Below are 19,905 nucleotides of genomic sequence, written 5' to 3'. Positions count from 1 at the left end.
CCCTTGCACAAACCGAGGTTGCCCTCATACCCTGTGTTCCAGCCCATCTCTCCCTGGGTGTGCATGCGCATCTGTTGGAGCACTGCTTTACCACATCACCAAGGTCATATAGCTGTGAACCCCATTTGTACAAAGTAAACGGGTAAATAGATTCCAATTTTAAAATAAGTTTTAATTGATTTCATTAACTAGTAACTTGTCTTCTGTTGCAATAAAAGCAGAGTACAGCAGGTTATTTGGAAGTTGTGGAGTGCTGAAATTTGGAGTTAGGCTGAATGAAAGACTATGTACAATACAAACCAGCTTTCTGTTGTGTTGTAAATTTATTCTCGTAATTTTTACCATTTATTCATCCCAAAAGACATATTGCATATTTGGAACATTTTTAAATAAGAGCCACTATAGTATTCAAGATAAGTAGTAGTTTTGTCACATCAAAACTGATGACATGCCCAATAAAGTATTTTCCAGAGCAAGAATTCCTTACAAGAAATCTAAATAGAATATAAACTTCATAAATGACCTAGCATGAAAAGATTAAAATACTAAATCCATTCCATACTGAAGGCAGTCCTTTAGCACTTATAGTATGTGCGTGGTGCTTCTAAAAGAAAAAAAAGTAAAAAAAAAAAAAAAAATCAATTTCCTAACAGAACGTACTGAAACAAATATGGGCTAGCTTTTGGATAAATTTTATTCCAATAGAACAGAATGAATTGATCACTTAACTTTTTTCTCTCAAGTTACTGATTAATATGATCAGGTAAGAAAAAGTTACTTTTAGTTTAACCCAAGCTTTGGATGTATCTTCATCAGATACAATGAAGAGAAGACATGCTTGGAAGCACATCCACACTTTCAATGTATCACCTGACATAATAAAAGAATTACATCTCCATACAAACATCTCCATTCCCACAGTTGAGAATAATTTAAATGTGAATCTCAATTACATCTCCATTCTCATGGTTGCTAAACGCAAGTAATCATGACCTATTTTACCGCATGCAAGCGCAGTCTCAGAACAGCAATGTATACACATGCACACACACCCTGGGTGCATTAGAACTGTTACATTTCCAGCACTGGGAATAATGCTGAGCCAAATTAAGTAGACTGAAAAATCTATAGTCACATGAATAATTTAGAATTAGAAATGCCTTATAGAGGGAAACAGCAGTAACAGGCAACAACGTGATGGGGCTGAGGAAAGAGAGTAAAATGTATGATCTTGGGAAAAGGAGTGGTTTTGCTTTACCTTAAGATCTAAGCAAACCACAGAGTAATCTATTGGAAGCAATCAGTACAAAATTCAAGAATGTAGAATAATCCATGCCTGTCAAGGCATTTCTAAAATAAAATTCCACTTTTATGAGTTTTAAAAAACTTAAGTTTATTGGTGTTATTAAACCAAGACTTCTGTAAATCATTTGCCATTCCAATAAAAGTGATCAGTGCACTGCTATCACTGTAATCCAGATTAAAAACCAGATGACAGATTGCAAAAAACTAAGTGAAGGAATTATTCTATGAATGTTTTCCCTACAGGGATCTGGTTTTGGCTCACTACCATTCAACAGTGTACAATCAATAATCTAGAAATGCTTCAGTAATCAGCCCTGCTAAAACCTGAAGGTGGAGAAAAACCCCATCAATGAAGTGCTGAACAGTAATGGGAACGGGTCGTTGCCCTGGGATGCTTGCCTACAGTGTTTTTTACCAAACAACATTGCCAAGTCAGATACCACTGGGGTGGGGTGATGCAAGGAATGCACAGTTTTGATTCACAAGATTAAAATCCAGATGCTAGAAGTCAGTGAATCCCAAAAAAGGTTCTGGTAGGCAGCCAAATACTAATACCAGAGCAGGATACAAAGCTTATTGCCTATTTATATGATGTTAGTAAGGTAATTACTGTAAGGACATGTTCTGTTCTGGCTTTTATTTTTTTTAAAAAAAAATATTCAGAAAACAAGAAATAGCTGACAACAAAAACTAGAGGGATAAAGAAAAAAATTAAGAAATTAAATCCATTAATATAAAGTAAGATTGGAAGGTATTTTGATCATGGTATGTCAAAATCCTTGGATCAGGACAACATTTGCAGCAGTAGAACATCCTTCAAGAGAGATATATTTAAATCCAATAGTTGGGAGCCAAAGCAAGATGAACTCAAACAGAGGGTTGGGTTTTGTTTGGTTTTTTTTTTTTTCTGAGAGGACAGTAGTTGCCCAAGTAACTTACCTACAGAGATGACTGATTCTTTTGCTTAAGTTGTTAAAGCAAGAATTCATTTTTTTTCTAAAATATATGCTTAATTTCTTGACATTATGCTTCTGGTGTTGAAATCAGCGGGTAAAGTTTTATGCCTGTGATATCCAGAAAAGCGGTCAGATATGAGTTCCCTCTACCTCTACTATAGAATGGAAATTTGAACCTCTAATGGCCCTTACCACTAAAACCTTTATTTCAATTGCTCATTTGCCTTCCACTTACAAGAGCCTTTAGTCAAATACCGGTAGCACCCACCATTTTTAAAACTGTAGAGGGTGCAACCCTCTCTCCAAGCAAAAGAACCTGGGTCTGTAGGCAAAACTTTGCTCACTAATTTGAAAGAGTTGGCACAAACTAAAAACCCAGGAAGGCAGGAAGAACTGAGACCCCCATACTGCAGCCCAATTCCCCACCAGAGAGGAAAGAAAGAAATTCTGTGACAGAAGCACACACAAAGAGGGACTGGGATGAGCAAATCAGCTGGATCTAGGGAATTCAGTGCAGCTGTTCGCTGGAAGCAGTCACCCTTTAAACAGATCCAGAGGTATACAGGCGCAAGAGAGGGAGAGAATATGGCTTCTAATTCTTTTGTATGATCAATTGCTATATTAGTAGAGACTCAAAATCTTGAGACAGTCGCTAATGAAATACTAATGGTGAATGAAAAGCCAGAGGGGAAAAAAAGGCCTCTGGTGGAAACCAGCCAGCCCTAGTTGCAGAGCTAGTGCAAACTACAGTGGCTTCCCAAAAGCCATTGTGGTGACCTGGTGTTTTAAAGCACTCAGATGCTGCTGGTGGAATGAATCTCGGCAGTGGATTTGTCATGGAGAAGATTCAAGCTGAAGACATGATTCTTGCAAGTGGCAGAACCCTACAGATTAAGGCAGCAGACATTCAAAATCTTATGTAAAGCACACTGAAAATTTGAACCAGTACTTCAGAAGACTTAATTAGAGAAAAAAACCAACTTAGAAATATACTCCCAAAATACATGCACAGATTACCTTTGCTTCAGCCATCAGTCATTTGATACTAAGTCTCACTGTTTTATGAGAAAACTTTGCAATATATTGTGCAGGCTCACAATTCTCCATTTAGCACCAAAAAAATCCAGAGATTCTGCAAGAAGGATCAGGCTAAGACTCTGGAATAACGCATTTAACTCAGCTACAAGGACCGGGAAAATTACACTACATTTTTAATATATTGTATATTTATATTTTTAAATAAAAGGCCTGCTGGTGTAGTCCCCAGGTAGGTGGAATTCTTTTAGGACACCAGGACAAAATTGAAGTAGCGTTCAGATGTTTTACTATATTAAATCTTCCAAAGTGAACTAGCAACTGATAAAACAACACTCAAGACTAATTTTTTTAGTATGAGGAACCTTTTTAAAAACTCAACGTTCAGTGCAAGCTCAGAGCACTTATTTTACAAATAGAGCATCTTAGGCATCTGTGAAAAGCTGGTCTTGTTACAGTAACTCCAAGGCTTAGCTAATCAAGCCTCACAACTAAAAAGAACGAACCTAAATATGAAGATAAAAGAGCACACACATTTATCATAAGCAAACGCAACAAAAAAATAGAAAGGTTTGTGCATAGAGTGCTTGCAAAATAACTCCACTTGCTGCTTTAGTATCAAAGCACTGAAGAACAGCAGCTTCCCAGTTATCCAATCCTTCTCCAGGGATTCTCAGAACGAAAGAGTGAACGGTGCATTTTAGCTCATTCCTGACCATTTTGAACATGCAAATGTCAAGAACTCCTGGGAAAGGCACTGTATTAGGGAACCACAGCTATACTTGTAAGCACAAACCCCCATGCAATGTGTACTATGCACCTGTGTATTTAATATAAATATGCACACATGCACATAGTTAAGTGAGAAATCTTTCTCCTTTAATACAACCATGTTGGGTCTCAAATTTCAGCTCTCTGATGCCCTAAAGATTTCTGAAAACACAACATTTGTCTTTAACACAACAAAAAACGCATCTCACAGGCAGCGTTGGTCAGGATGGGGCACCGACCGGCAGCACAGGCCGGCCCTGAGGTTGGTCCCAGGGAAGCCAGCACCATCCCCGCTGCCAGGCAGGAGGGACCACTGCTCCACCAGGCTCCACTCCACCTCCTCACACCATGTCTACATGCTACCAGCAGGGAGGAGGGAACGGAATCCATTGGAAAAGAACCAGTAGCTGAAAGAGGGACAAATAGGGAGTTCAAGATGCTAAAAAAGAGAGGAGGCAGCATCAGGCTCCCTTCCCCTAGAAGGGCTTTCCACTATCGCCCCACTACCTGCAGCCACTGCTCCTCCAATCTCACAACCCCTGCCACAGGCACGATCCACCCTTCAGCTGTGAACGTTTTTTTTCCACCCCATGGCAATATGCTCCCAAGCCTTCCGTGGCTCTCTCCTCCCCCCCTTCTTTCTGAAAACCACAGACAGGAGAGAGATCGGCTAGACAAAAACTTAAACCAGTGCAAATGTGAAATACAAAGTAAAAAGTCTTTTGCTATTACTGGACATGCTGCAGACATTGTGCCTAGTAACTGTGGCAATATCTAGTGCAAAAGAAACTTAGTATGAATCTTTTGTTTTCAAATGACATTCAACTCAAACATGCATAGGGAGAGTAAAGTTATTTTATTAAATCATGCACATCACGTGTGTTAGTGCAAATAGTTTAATCTGTACTCCAGAAATTCTATTGTATTTTTATATCTTTACAAAATAGATTTAAAACAATTATTTACTTTAAAAAATGTAATTCTGAAGTTAAGCATTTCAGAACAATATTTGCAATAACCTATATACAAGAGGTACTAAGTACCACTGGCATACGAGTGTTCTGTGGTTGGGTGGCTTCCTGCAACTGAAAAGGATGAAATGAATGAACTAAATGACAATATTTATTTTCTACAAGTCACTTGTGGACTATTTTTTCCAACTAATAATCCTCCCATTAGCAAATCCCATGTAACTTAAGATAGAACCTTTAATTAAAGGACAATGACCCTCAAAACCTCACAAAGTAAATTGTATGCTAAATTTCTATTTAAATATTTAAACTATCTGTCGATTGCCATAACATTCTTTAAAGCCAATTGAATTGCTGAGATTACCTCCCTATTTTGAAGTTTCCTTTAGCAGAGCCATTTTACTTTACCATTCTTTAGCATATTATTTAAGTCTTTAATAAACTTTTTTGACAGAACTGTTGAGCTGAACAAGACAACTACAGTCTACATTTAATTCAGTACTAACTACAGTGATTCCCACCAAAAGTCAGCAAATAGCAATAGTTATAGTACTTAGATAAGGAAAATAAACTTTGTAATGGGGACCACTGCATCATACTTACAGCCATGTGGTGAGGATGCACAAAATTTTACTACCAAATTAAAATCACCTTCACCTGACAATACTTCATCAGGTACATGATTCCAATTTTGTAGTATTTTATGTATCTTAGATATTTTTTTTTCAGCTAGTCACAGATGTACTGTAGCAGTTCTCTTAATAAAGTTACATCAACAAAAGCTTATCTAAAGAGCTTCTCCAGCTCAAGTCAGAAAGTATCAAATGACTGAAAAAATAAATTGATACATGTGATATGTGAGGAAGTATTCATACTTTTAAAGAACATATCTCTTTAAATATATGAAATTTAATAAATTACATTCAAACTAAAGGTAACGTAAGTTGAATCACCGCACTATGTCCATCAAATGACCAAGTACTTGCTCCCAGAAATACCTTAGTTCACTCAAGAACACACACATGCTTACACTCGCACACGCGCACACTAAATACTTTAGGCTGGTCTTCACCATCGGTATCTCTATCTCTTTAAGGCTGGACATGAATTGTGTTTATTCCCAAAAATCATTAATAAAGCAATCCTTATCAAAGAAAAATATGCTTCCTTCAAAAGGCAAGGTAAGACAAGTTTTCTTAAGTCTTGTTCCCAACAGCTCAGTGACTAACAGCAAGTAAAATGGTATACCAGTTTAAAAAAAAAAAATCGTACTGAAAGGCACTGAGCACATGGCATCTGTTTTCCAAGTATCTGCAAAAGGTTACTTGGCTTGGGCGTCCAAATCAGAAATGTGTTTTTCCTTTTAAATCTGGCAATCAGATTCTAAAGTAAGTGTCCACAACCCTAGCCATTATAAATAATTTGGTACCAAGAAGCCTACTTTAGGCCACCATTATAGTATTCAGAATCCCAACATACTAATTTAAAACTTGCATGAAATTGTAAGCAAAAATATTGCTCACAGTATGATGAATCACAATTTTATTCCCTCTTTATAGACAGATACATTTTATACAGTTTAAAGCAAATGACCCTACTGCTGTTCTCACGCAGAGCTGTGCTGTATTAAGAGGTAAAAAGGAAGAGAATTAATCTGTTTTCCCTCAGTATATGAATGTTGCCAGCTTCTAAAGGGAGGACGGTGTATGGATTCAACAACAGTTCTCATGGAGAAGCTCTGGTTAGGCCTGGGTACAGCACCACGGCTGTTACAGCAACCAAAGCTGCCATCACAGGCATCCAAGGCCATTGTCTCTGTGTGGAGAGAAAAAAAAAATCAATATCATATTTGCTCTAATTCATACTAATCAGTTTACCCGTGGTTCCTGAAAGTCTTGAGTACCTGTTGATAGGCATCACTAAAATGTTACCCATGAGCCCTACTGCAGGCTAGTCCTGACTTAGAGCATCACAGTAAACCGTGCTTCTCTACCAAAGGGAACTCCACAACTCTTCATGACTGAAGATCATCAGGAGAACTTTTGGCAGTTCCGTACTTCCACCTTCATTACTGTACGCACCTCAAAGAAATCTACTATTAAACATGTGAGGGCTTAAGATGTTTAAAACATCGCTCGTGCCAAGTAATCGCTAGACAACGGTTTATGCAGTACTGACATCTTTAACTTAGCTTTTGAATATTCAAATCCAGATCTATGAAGTTAGTTTCTAGCAAATCCTAACAACATCATTTCTAATGGACTGTCACAACATTTCATGACAATAGCATTTTAAGAGGAGGACACACTGAGAGACATTAGAGAAAATGCAAGCTGAGAGTTCAGAATACAAACCAACCACCTATTTCTCATCTTGTCTTTTTTTCCATCTTCTTCACAGAAACAGTGAGAAAAATTAAAGTGTTTAGAGCCAGAGAGGAATTTCTTAGTCCATAAATAGGAACCAAAGCTTCTTGATTTTTATTATTATTTAGAGGCAAACTCTTCATTTTTCATGGTTAATTAAGCAATTAAGTTTTCTGACAGGCCCTAGCATCACAGCATTGTGCAAAAGGTAGCCCATTTGCTAAAGACAAACTGAGACCAAGTTAGAAGCAGCACATTCAGAACCAGTTAGAACGAAATCCATTGTTAGAATTAAAGAAATCACACAGATGTTAAATGATTAGTTGATTGCTCAGCTCATCAGTATCAACAGAATGGCATATTAAATGAAGGGTTTGCTTCAGGTAAAGGAATACCTGTGAGCATTTCACCATGCACTATTTTATACAGAAATGGCACAAACAGGTGAGAGGGACAAACATACATTGACTGAACAGTAGTGCTTGTACCTTTCGCTACCACAATGGGCCGTAACACCAATACAGGAAAGCCAGGATTAGGCCGATGAATACGGCTGGGACGGGTTGTAATATGGAAGGCTAAAGAAGGGAAGGGATATTAAAAATCACTTTGTGCTATAAATCAATCAGGTAAAGATGATTTAGAGAGGGGAAAATAAGTCAGTGAGTTGTGTTTTAATTGAAATGTATTAAAGACATCTAACACAATACAGCATTATCTAATCTGGTATACAAAGTTAGTACACCGTTCTACTCAAATGAACAGGGATGTTTAAAAATAAAGGGAAGTAAGCAGAAAATGTTCTAAGAAACCTCTTGTCACAACTTGGAATTTAGCACTTAAAAACAATACAAATCTTAAACTGATTTGCCTGTACCTTATTTATAGCTGGGTTTTGTTTTTTTAAGTGATAGGAAATCCCATCTGGATTTCTTAAGGTAGAAAGACTCACACCAGATATGGAATTTTTCAGCTACTTCTTCATTCCTTGCTAGTTAGCCTTTCCCATTTTCCATCACCAGCCTCCAGGAAAAATATTTTTTTTCCTCCATTAGTGAATCAATTACAACTATGTCCACAGGCAAACCCAGTTCAGACATTTCCATGAGATTGTAACATGACTGTACAATCAACACTAAATTACTATAAAAGCAGGGAAGTACATTTCAATTAGAGATACCACAAAGACCAGCATCTCTGGAGGGTCAGCAGCCTTGTGACCAAATGCAATTCTGAAAAAATCAATCAAATGTTGCAGCTGGGCCAAACTACCAGCTAGCAAGACTGCAGGGTTAATTTAGCTTACAGCCTCATTAGAACCATCTACATATTTTCTCAGCTACATTCAACTAACTGCAAACTACTTCACATTCTGGATGGACAGCCCCTATCCTTAATATGACAAATTAAAAGCAAAAATGGATCTAAATTCTTTTTAAGCTGTCCTTGGAAGACTTCTGCTTTCTCTGTATCCTAACCTATATATTTGTGCACATACAAAGACACACAGAGGTTAAGTTCAAACCATGCTAAGTATTTTAAGAACTTTTTTGTGCTGAAGCCACCTTGATTTTGTTCAGTCAAATAAATAAATAAATAAATCATGTTTGAAGACTTTCTAAAACATCGTGATTCATAAATAAAATCTCATCCTGTTATGAATTTGTAGAAGTCACTTATTCATAGAGCCTCCAATATGGTTCAAAACACAGGAATCTTAGAAAGTATTCTAGTCTCTGCCATTCAATTTAAATTTGTTTTAATCAAGGCAAATATTTAACAGAAAAATTATGTGTAACTATTGAAGTAATTTTCATGCAGGATTATTTTTGTGTCATTGGTGCCACAAATCGGAGTGCCACCTTCCCACAGAAAGCATGTTGGTAGAAATAATCACAGCAGTGTTCAAAAAAGTGCCAGAAGTTTAAGTCAACCAGAGCAGCTAATGTCCTCAAACCATTCATATAAATCTGTCATATAAAGCGCATCAGGAAATAATCAGTGACTACAAGCATGCAAGCACAAGTAGTACACCACACTGCTAAGCATTTCAAGAACACAACACTGCAATTTTTTAAAAAGTAAAACTTAAGTATAAAAACTTAATATTTAAATGATACCCCAAATGGAGTACAGAAGCCTTGTCTTTTCTAACATTTGTTAGTTCACTGAACAATCCTATGGATTTTTTTTTATTATTATTATTTTTTATTTTTTTTTTTAGTTATACACATTTATGGCTGTGGCATTTTGGCAAATGAAACAGATGATAAATATCCACCACATTAAATGAAATTGCCTCCAAACAATTAAATTTTCCCCCTCACGAACTTATCAATATATAACAAATCCCCTTATTGTTGAGGAGCATTAAGTAGGTGCTTCATCAAAAACGAGCATCTTGTATTAGAATATGAAGATATGCAAACTCAGATACAGATGGGCCGCAAAAAAGGAACAAATCCCACAGTGGTTAAGTCATGTTCTGTGGGACACTGTCCTCAGAACTGAAGTAGCAGATAATGATTCCAGCGTAAGAGGACAATGGTACTTGAAAAATTTTACTTTGGAACTCAGCCCAGTATCCACGATGCTTCAAATAATCTACAAGATAGATATGTTTTACATTACTGATGGCAAGTAATGTTTGCTTGAACAGCAAGCTTATCCTGCAAGTCCTTATGTGGTTGGATGCTCTTCATCATACCCTGACCTCCAGGTTTCAACTGTCATAACTAACTCCCCTGGAAGCAGATTTTGGCAACTGCTGTGGTTCCCGATTTCTTCAAATACTCACCTCAAATTCTTCCTAAAATTTCCCTTACCTTGCAAGCTTTTCCACTTACATCAGGTGCTCCAATTCCCTTCACAGTATTTCTTCCCTCTACTACACCCCTTTTTCCACTGATCATTTTAATCCTGAAGTTAATGTTTTTAACAGAGCAGAAAATCTTACATTCACAATCACTTATTCAGTGTGATCTCTTCTGTTAGAGTGGGGTTTTTTTGGTTGTTTGTTGACTTCTGCCTACTTTAGTAACTCACTATTATCTGAGCATTGCAGAAGAATTCTAAGCAGGATGCAGGTTCCAAGAGAATTAAATATAACATCATATTCCTGAAAATATGGCTGAAAGTGAGAAGGGCTTCGAATTCTTTACATCTTTGACAGCTCTACTATGTTAGAGGTTTACATTCAGTAATTGGCTATGGCAATTCATATTCATCCAAACTTTGGGCATCTAGCAGCCAGCTGATTTTAGAGGATGGGACCTGTAAAACTTCCTTATTAGTCAGAGAAACAATTTTCTAAAAGGCTATTAGAAAGCATCCATTATCCTCCTGTTTTGTGCTGTCCACTACAGGAGTTGTTCACCCTGCAATGATTATACAGGTAGTACAGGAAGACAATAAACCAGCCATCCCAGGGTACTAAGGTTTCTAAAATAAGGCTATGACCACCTTATAAAGTGTCTGCCACACCCTTAGTGTTTGGAGGATTTCAGAAGTTTTGGTATAAACAAAAGTTGTCCCTAGGTGTAAACTCAATTCTAATGATACCACCTCTCAAATTAATTGCAACAGAAAAGAATATTTTCATTAGTGAGTAGAAAGGACAGTTCAACTGCGCTGTTTAAAGCATGAGCCCATCAGGTATAACCACTGTTAAGAAGCATGAGCAAGAGTAAGGAGGGAACATCCATTGTAATGAGTACTAATAAAATAAAAGCATCTTGAAAAAGATTGCTTAATTCATTTGGATACAGGTTTCTCAGCTTTTACCCATGTGCCATTCTCTGAAATTAAAAAGTTTTACTTAGTTCTGGTTCACTACTATTTAAGCCAGATGTTTCCAAGAGAGCAGATATCTAAGGCCATACTTAAAACTGTCACACAACTCTAAGTTTAACTTGCATGCATAATTGTAACAGTGTAGTGACCTGCAAATTTGCCCAGGTAGTACCAGAGTGGAATTTTGCATATACTATGGTACACAGCCTTTTTTTTTTTTTTTTTTTTAAGTCCGTCCTTTTCTATTTGACACTTACATATTCCCTCAATCAACAGAATTGCCAGTGTCATAATCTGATTTCCCCACATATTTTGTGCAGACTTACGTTGTTTCCTTTTTCTTGTAGCAGCTTCAGGTTTTCTTTACACTGTTTGAGCTCTTCTGTGAGTGACTGGTTTTCTTGTTCAGCCATCTCGTACTTTGCCTTCAGCTCCGAGAGCACAGTCTGCGTTCTTTCATACTAAAGACAAAGAAAAAAAAGTCTGCGGACCTCTGGACACCCAACACATGCTTACATTTGCTTAGCGCATAGCTTCCTTTCCTGTCATCTGCCTAAAGCAACTTGCCTGGGATCAGTACACTCTCTTTTCATAAAAGCATGGTAGAAAAATCTTTGTTTAGATTTTCTTTTTTTCTAAATGAAGATTTCTATCAATGACTTTGAAGGGCTAGAATTACTAAAAACAAGGAAATACAAAGTAAATGCAAGGCCTTAATTCATCTTGCATACCAAACAATCACTCATTATCATATTGGAAAGGACCATAAAAACTATGACAACAAAACAAGAAAAAGGAGAACAAGGAGTCCTTTACATTTAAAGAGTGTTCTGCATCTAGGCTGTAGCTTAAATAGCTATACCAATCAAATAGCTGCAAATATCAATGTTCTGTATGAAGTAAATCAAACCCTATTCCCACATAGCAAACTGAAACATAAGAGTAAGAAATGCATTAAAAAAATATTATGCCTTATTAGTATCACACCATAATCCTCAGCGTGACTCAAGTACAAACAATACTGGGTGAATGTGCCTCATGTTCCTGCAGTATGGGCAGCTTCTCCTTTTTCAAACTCACATTCAATTTTTTCTATAGATCACAAGCTTTCTAGTAGTCCTCATGTCAGGGATTAGTAAGGACAGAACCAATGACTCTCAGTACTGGCATTTACCACAAATTTAAAAGACCAGGCATTTTTACAAATACATCTGATGACAAAAACACAGACTAACAAGACCAGGTTTTTCAAATTCTGAAAAAGCCAAGGAATGTGACATGGATGAGTTAATGACAAAGCAAAGCAAAGGACTGCAAAAGAAACTAAAAGCAGTGACTGGGGAAAACTTCACTCGAAATGATCATAAGTTAAAGTGAGTAATTGTTGGAGAGTATGGCTGCCTTCTAGACATAATCTTTAGAGGCTAGGGAGATGAAATATATGCTCAAAATGCTAGCTTTTCCTTATGCACTTGTCAATCATCTTCAGCAGCCCACTGATCCAGTAAGGTGAAAGGAGACCTTAGTAAAGAATGCATAGTCCCATTGGCAAACAAAAGAGTTTAAATCTAACTAGGAAGATCATACTGACTAAAAAGAAGTAATTTTGACTCACAACAGCTAATAGAAACTCTGTACCACAATGTTCAGGAAGACTGAATAAGGGTTTACCTGTCTGAACAGCTTAAAAGTAAATTCACCTAAGGTAATGCACGAAAGTAAACTTTAGGAGGTTCCTAAGATACACTGAAGTCACTTTATCTGTAATCTTCCTTTTTAGATTTAACCCCCAGTTTATATATTGTTAGCTACCATAAAAGTACTTGCAATAAAAGTATGAAAAATTTTGATTACTAGAAATCTTGTATTTCTCTTTTTCTTTTAGCCTAAAAGTCAAAGTCATTGGCCATTATATTCTCTCAAAACAGAAATAATGTTTTGTGTTACCTCTTTCTGAACATCTTTTGCTTGACTCTCAGCTTCACTGAGTTGGCTTTTTAGACTAGCTGCATCCCGTTGATGTTTTTCTCTCAAAGATCCCATTTGATTTTCAAGTTCCTTTCGAGACATTTCAAGAACACTTATATCGCTGGTTAGCGCTAAACTCTGTTTCTGAGAGCTGAAAAACAAAATCCAATTGATTCCTCATGTGTTTTAAATTTAAATAAACACAAGATTTTCTAAAGCAATTTTCATCCTCCAAAGCTTCACACATTATTTTTATTTAATATGGAAATACTGGCTTAGAGCAATCATAGAAGAACAGATCATCGTGGTCTCCCTATACAAAGTACTGACACAAAAGGGCAGCCATAGTCTTGCTTTTAAATATATGTGCACAGCTCAGTGTGTATAATTAATCATAATCTCTAATTTTAATAATTTACCCATTTGTAATTTTTAGCTTATTTTAATTTTATTATTCACTAAGTATTTATTATATATTCCAAAGTATTTTGAAATCAATTTGATGACTTCAACAAGAAGTCATCCATCCAAGGTTGTTAGAAGTATTTCACTTATTTGCACACACACACCTGCTTACTCCAGTTGCATAAGCTAATATCTAGTATATATTCTTCAGCTGTTTAGTACAGTTATGTAACAGTCATAGAGAGCTCTAAATTAAGCCATTACAAACTTCAGTGTAATAACCAAGCAGTGTTAATTTGTCTGTGCAAAACAAAGAAAAATAAAGGAGAGATCTTGCATATCTCCATTATGCAAATCCTGTATTTGCTTGTGTGACCTTCCACATGAGAAAAAAAAAAAGTGGAAAACAGGGCATGATGGAACAACAAAGAAAGGTTCGATTCCTGTTAAATAACATATTAGCTCTAGAAATGTTTTACCATGGGAAATTTCTATTTTTTCAATTAGATCTTACAACAGTGAGGAAGCCAGAAAAAAAAAACCAAAACAAAAAACCAGATGGTTGGTAAAATTCAGATCTACAATAAAACAAAGTTGCTGTCCCATATTTACTTTGTGAATTAAATTCCAATATCTGAAACTGAAAAACAATGTAATAATGGCAGATGAAACGATAAGAGGAAGTTACTTCCAGGCAGAAGATTTAGATAGCCTTTAGCAATGTCGTGTGCTCAAACAGCAAAAGAGATACAGTAAAATACAAATACTCCTGCACTTTAAAATTCCCTCCCAAAGGTATTATGGCATTTGTGATAAGAAGATTTGTATTTTTCTGTTAAGCAAAACTTGATATAGAATACTGTTTCTGCCCATCATTACTATTTATAATGTGACAGGCTTCCATGAGACACTATACTGAGAATAATTTTCCAACCCTGAATGCTGAGAACTTTTTAGGTTAGGAGATCTATGTGGTTTATTATCTTTTAAGTAGAAAGATAACTGTTAAGTCTAAATGCTTCCACAAAGCACACTTCCAAGTCCTTATTAAAAGCAGTAAAATAAGTCAGGTTGCCTTATGTCTATATAACACAACTGGTAAGTAATACAGAAGCATTTCCAAAATAAATAAAAAAAAACCAGCTTGGTATAACAATATGGCATAAAAGCGTGTTCAGCCCAATAGTATGATATAAATAAAATTTCAATACATTTGTTGAAACGCCATCAGGCATTTAGTATCACTTTTGGGAAGAAAAAACAACAACAACAAAAAAAAACATTTCAGCTACTATGATACCTTCCTAGACAAACCCACTGTGCCCTCACCTAGAAAGCTCCTTCTCTTGTCGCTGAAGTTCAGATGTAAGCATAGTATTTTCCTTCCTTAGTGTAACACATTCAGCTTCCAGAGCACACCACTCTGCCTTCAGCTTTTCAAGTTCACCTGCAATGAATAAAATTTAATTGAATTGAGTAAAATTATTTCATGACTGCTTCAATTATCACCAGCTAATAAACAGAGGAAAAGCTGGTATCAATCATAAATCTCAAATATACTTGACATGATTATAGTCACAAGAATTGTCTCACAAGCACCTATAAAACATTACAGTATCTTATACCATTATGAGGTTTGTGAGCTGTTACACAAGGTAGTGCTTTTTTTTTCTTTAGGCAAGCTTTTTCTAAGGCACAAAGGAGGAGAAAACAGTCTGTTTATAGGTCTACTCTAGCATTTTAGAAACAGTGACAGAAAAACGTATTTGAAGAAATTAATTTCCGTGACTTGAAAATAGCAAACTAGAATCACTAGATACCATGACTCTGCTACCAGGAACAGAATGTTTAAAGCAATAACTAAAGGGTGAAAATGAGACCTTTGAAATAAATCAGTCTCTGGTAGAATAGATAAAAATCAATGTTGCACACATCTTAGTAATACAATGACAGAGACTGGAGTCTGAACTGGAGAAAGGCTTCTCTGACAACTTCACAAAGATTAACCAATTCAGAATTTAAAGTGTACTTTACATATGCCAGTTTCTCTGTGGCATGTACAAAGTTTCAGCACAAAGTTTTGAACTCTTACTAGCAGATTCTCCAAGACCTGAAGCTATAGGCCTGGAGTAGTGACTCTCAACCAGTCCTCATGAGATGTGGGTGCATTACAGGTAAAGTGAGACACAAATGAAAGCCTAAAAAGTCCTATGCTGGCTCAGCACAACATAATTGTATACCTCTACGTCATGTGTCCAGAATAAAGCTTTAATTTTAAATTTGTTTTAGCATTTTTATGTTAAAAGTGAAATGGTATGAACAGTTTCATTAAGCCATATAATACAGTTATTTCTCTCAAGTGAAGGTTTGCTAGAAAAATTAAAAGGTCAGAAGCTATCCATTTACAGGCTTAAATTATACAGAAGTTACACAAATCCCTTTAAAAAATCTGTGGCACTATCAATCCCTCAAACAGTACAAGTTTTCGATCTTTTGAAAGTGGAATTATACTTGGTCTGCTCTTGATTTCAAAGGGTACCTAAGCTAATTTAGGCATTTAATGAAGTATACAAAACTGCTTTTGTAACACTACAAGCCTTGATACACATACATAAATACACACACATAAATACACACATATGTGTGTATACATATAGAGACATAGTAAATGACTACAGAGACAGACAAACAGTGATCTGAATAACTGACATTCATTAGATTGATAAGGATGCTACTGTTAGCACTGGTCTGTGACATCCTTTTAAACAAGTACCTTTTAAGCGAGTAGCCTCTTCCTTCTGCTGATCCTCACACTGCTGGCATCTGAGCTGAAAACTCGCTTGCAGATTGACAATTTCTTTTTCGTAATCTGAGGCATCCTTCCGCCAGAGTTCAAGTTCCGCTCGCACTGTTTGCAGCTCGTCTTGCAATGCAGAAATATCTGTATCTCGTTCCGATGCTGCCTTTTCTGCTACTTGTTGAAGTGACAGAATCTCATTTTGAGCACTGACTAGTTCATCTCGAGTGCTTGAAATTTCATTCTCCTTTTCCTCACGAAGATTCTCAATATCTTCTTGTAACCTTCGCAACTGAGCTGGAAAGCATACATTAACGTTAATATTTTTTAAAACAGAAAATCTAAACAACATAACTCCCTTTATCAACATTTAATAGTACTAAAGAATCCTAATGCAATTAAAAAAGATACTAATCTTGTCAAATGTGTACCCTTAAAGGTATGTGTATGCTGTCATGTATTAGAGAGTCAAAAGAAACAAGAATTATAGTTGGACAAAGCTTTCTTCGGGTTGTGTTATGTGTGCAATACTAAAGCAAGTCTCCAAAATCTGGAACAAAAATTTAGATCCAACTTCATTGTAGGCAAAACAAGTATTATACGAGGACACTGTGGGGTTCAGGGACAACAGGGAAAGCAAGAAAGCTTCTGTGACAAGCCAAACAGTTGCAAAGCTACAACAGAAATGTTTGCCTGTTCAGCAGTTAACTTGTGATGTCTATAAAATTTGAGGCACAGAGTCTAATTTCTACTTGTCTCAACATGTAGTAAAGGAAATAAAAATTACTTTACTTCTTTGCAAAAAGCATTTTTCAAAGCACAAGGTGAATTCTGAATCGAAAGGGACAGCTGCACCTAATATACTGAACTATCAGAAGTCCTTAAGCATTTACAGCATTTACTGTAAACGTGCAGCCGTCACACATGGTAGGCTATTTTACATCTCTGCATGGAGCAAACCTTATAAATTATACCCATTCAAAACTGTTTCATTACTAAACACATTTTTTTGAGCGCAACTATTTTTTACAAACACACACGCACATAGAATCCAATGCCAGCAGTTGGAAAAAAGTACAGTACAGATGAAAAGGAAGTATGAAAGAAAGAGGAACAAAATTACAGTTAAAACGCTGACTGATGGAAGCGAAGTGTTTAATTTGCTCAGCATTTTTGTTTTGCTTTTTAAAGAACACATATCAGAGTTCAAATATAGTAATAATATAGGTAGAATTAATATGCAGGTACAATCTAGAAACTTTGCTGTTAGTTGATGTAGTGAAGAAGAAAAATGCAACTTTTTTCTCCTCTCCTCTGAACAGGATCCAGCAAGACATTTAGCTCATTAGATAAACTAAAGAACTTACAAATTACCCAGTTCCACACTCTGGAGGAAAAAGACAGTGTGGGGAAAAAAATATTGTATTTATTATATATTGTAATACATAAGAGCTGTTATAGACAACAGTAAGTTAGATTTCACAGCAATTCTGTGTAAGATGAAATGATCTATCTGTTCCATAACAAAGACATTTGCGGCACGATGGATTTTTTAATATACACGTGAGCAACATGAGGCTTCGTACCACCTCATTTGTTTGGAAATAGTTTCTACAGGCTTACACTAACAGAATAGCAAGCAAAGTAGCAGATGAGAACAACGTGGCAGCAATACAACACATTAAATTGCCTTTCCATGTATCCTTACATTAGAAACGTTGAATCTACCAAACCAGTATGCTAGGAACCCACATGTTTCTAAAACACCAAGAATTATAACTTGCTAACATAGCAGGTGCCCATTAATGAGCAAAGGAATGTTTTTTCAAACCATACCTTCCTGATATTATTATCTATATCAAGCCAAGCTAAATTCCTGCTTCTCGGTAATGGCAGTATTTCAAAGAAATTTGGTTTTTTTCCTTCTGTTTGCATTGTTGATGAACAACTCTCCCTTTAAACGTTCAGGCATGAAAACAAGCATAGTATGACTGAATATCCAAACATACATGCGTTTCTGAAGTTTGATGGAGTTGTAGAAATAATACAGAGGAAAATTACTACCAAGAATATTGGAATGGTTTCTGAAGCACTGGATATAATTTGAAAGGGCAATTAGAAAGAAAACTTCCATTACATCTCTTATTTATGTAAGCCATTACCTCATCTAAACTAACACTTAACTTTTTTTTTTTTTTAATAAGTAATGACAAGTTACTTGAATTTCCTTGCCTTATCTATCTGTTCATCTAAAGAACTTCACACGTAGAGACAGGATCTCAGTTGTTTCTGTGGCACCTTCTCTTCTCTATGACAAACATATAAAGCCATGTAGCACGGGCTGGCCTGAAACTTTGATTCCATGAAAATACTTCAAGAAACGTTACTGCATGAAGCTGCCAGGATTTTTCTCCACTACAGATCACAGAGACTGCCAAGAAAGAATCTTGACATATTCACAACTTTTCCCAAGTTGCGAGATGTGTTACACCCCAAAAGTTTGGGAAGCAGCAGGCATACAATGAACATCAGAACATTCTGAACTACAATGGAGAGAGAGAAGTGGAGGAAATATTAGCAAGACCTCGCTTGAGAAGGGTTCATGAAACAAAAAGAAAAGAAAGTACTGAACTGAAAACAAGCACCTGGCAGTTAAGTTTGGCTCTGTCAAGCTTCTACTTTGATTTTCCTTTTTTGAGAGGGAAAAAGATTTCTTTTTTCTGTATAAAAATAACTATCAAATACTAATTTCTAACACTACAGCATTTTTTACTTGGAGAATTTTCATTCTTAGCAGGATAAGAGTCAAAATTAAATTGCTCCTTTTGTTCTGAAGATGGGTATTATGTAAGCTCCCCTTTCTTACAGGAACAATAGCAGAAAACATAAACATTATTTGCTGACATTTATATAAAACATTGCGATTATATAAGCTTCTCAGTGTTAACTGGTATATGGCAACTACCACATTCCACAACAAATTACTGCCCATAAAGTAATTGGCTAAAGCTATTTTGATTTCCTAAGAAAGTAAGGACTGTTAGTCCATCTGCCTGCCTGCTCATCTGCCTTCCAACCATTTTTGGGTCCAAAGCAAATGTTATGCTGACAGAGATGCCAAGGTATGAAGCTCCTACAATCTTCGTAACAATCAATGGCTGAGTAGATGTTCAAACTAATGCTTGCTCTAAGGAAGTCACAATATAGCCCATACTGATTTTAAGGCTAGACAGCCTCTTGACCAATGAGGTCACTCACATGCACAGGGTAACTAATGTAATACAGAATACGTGACACTCTAGTTATGTAAATCACAGGATACCATTCCACTATGATTACTTTGGGCTGAAAAGAACATGATTGGTCATACTGTTTTTAATAAAAGCACAGAAAGTGTCCCTGTTGCAGAAATTTTACTGCATGCTGTGAGGTTGGATGTAGATCTGGATTAAAAATTTCTTTAAGAGGATCCTATCAATGAAGTGAAGAGACTGAGTAGCATAAAAAAAGACTAAACCTTCTGAGTGCTCTGAAGATAA

General features: G+C 36.2%; 1 protein-coding gene across 30 annotated transcripts in view; it reads right to left on the bottom strand.

Moving 5' to 3' along the window:
* Positions 1-4,949: 4,949 nt before the first annotated feature.
* SLMAP (sarcolemma associated protein) overlaps positions 4,950-19,905 on the bottom strand; it is an 88,275-nt gene continuing 73,319 nt past the window's right edge. For 22 of the 30 annotated variants that reach the window (XM_049826186.1, XM_049826191.1, XM_049826192.1 and 19 more), the window contains 5 exons: positions 16,343-16,663; positions 14,899-15,016; positions 13,144-13,315; positions 11,523-11,657; positions 4,950-6,853 (listed from right to left, as the gene is read on the bottom strand). In XM_049826186.1, the coding sequence (XP_049682143.1) occupies positions 6,764-6,853; positions 11,523-11,657; positions 13,144-13,315; positions 14,899-15,016; positions 16,343-16,663 (836 nt within the window). In that variant the 3' untranslated portion in view covers positions 4,950-6,763. Of the gene's footprint in view, positions 6,854-7,892; positions 7,983-11,522; positions 11,658-13,143; positions 13,316-14,898; positions 15,017-16,342; positions 16,664-19,905 lie in introns of all 30 variants that reach the window. The other 8 variants (XM_049826188.1, XM_049826190.1, XM_049826196.1 and 5 more) reach the window with 1 other exon arrangement.

This window comes from Accipiter gentilis, chromosome 23 (assembly GCF_929443795.1).
Source record: "Accipiter gentilis chromosome 23, bAccGen1.1, whole genome shotgun sequence".
Taxonomy (NCBI): domain Eukaryota; kingdom Metazoa; phylum Chordata; class Aves; order Accipitriformes; family Accipitridae; genus Astur; species Astur gentilis.
The sequence above is the reverse complement of the archived record's forward strand: the minus strand, read 5'-3'. Positions and strand labels throughout refer to the sequence as shown.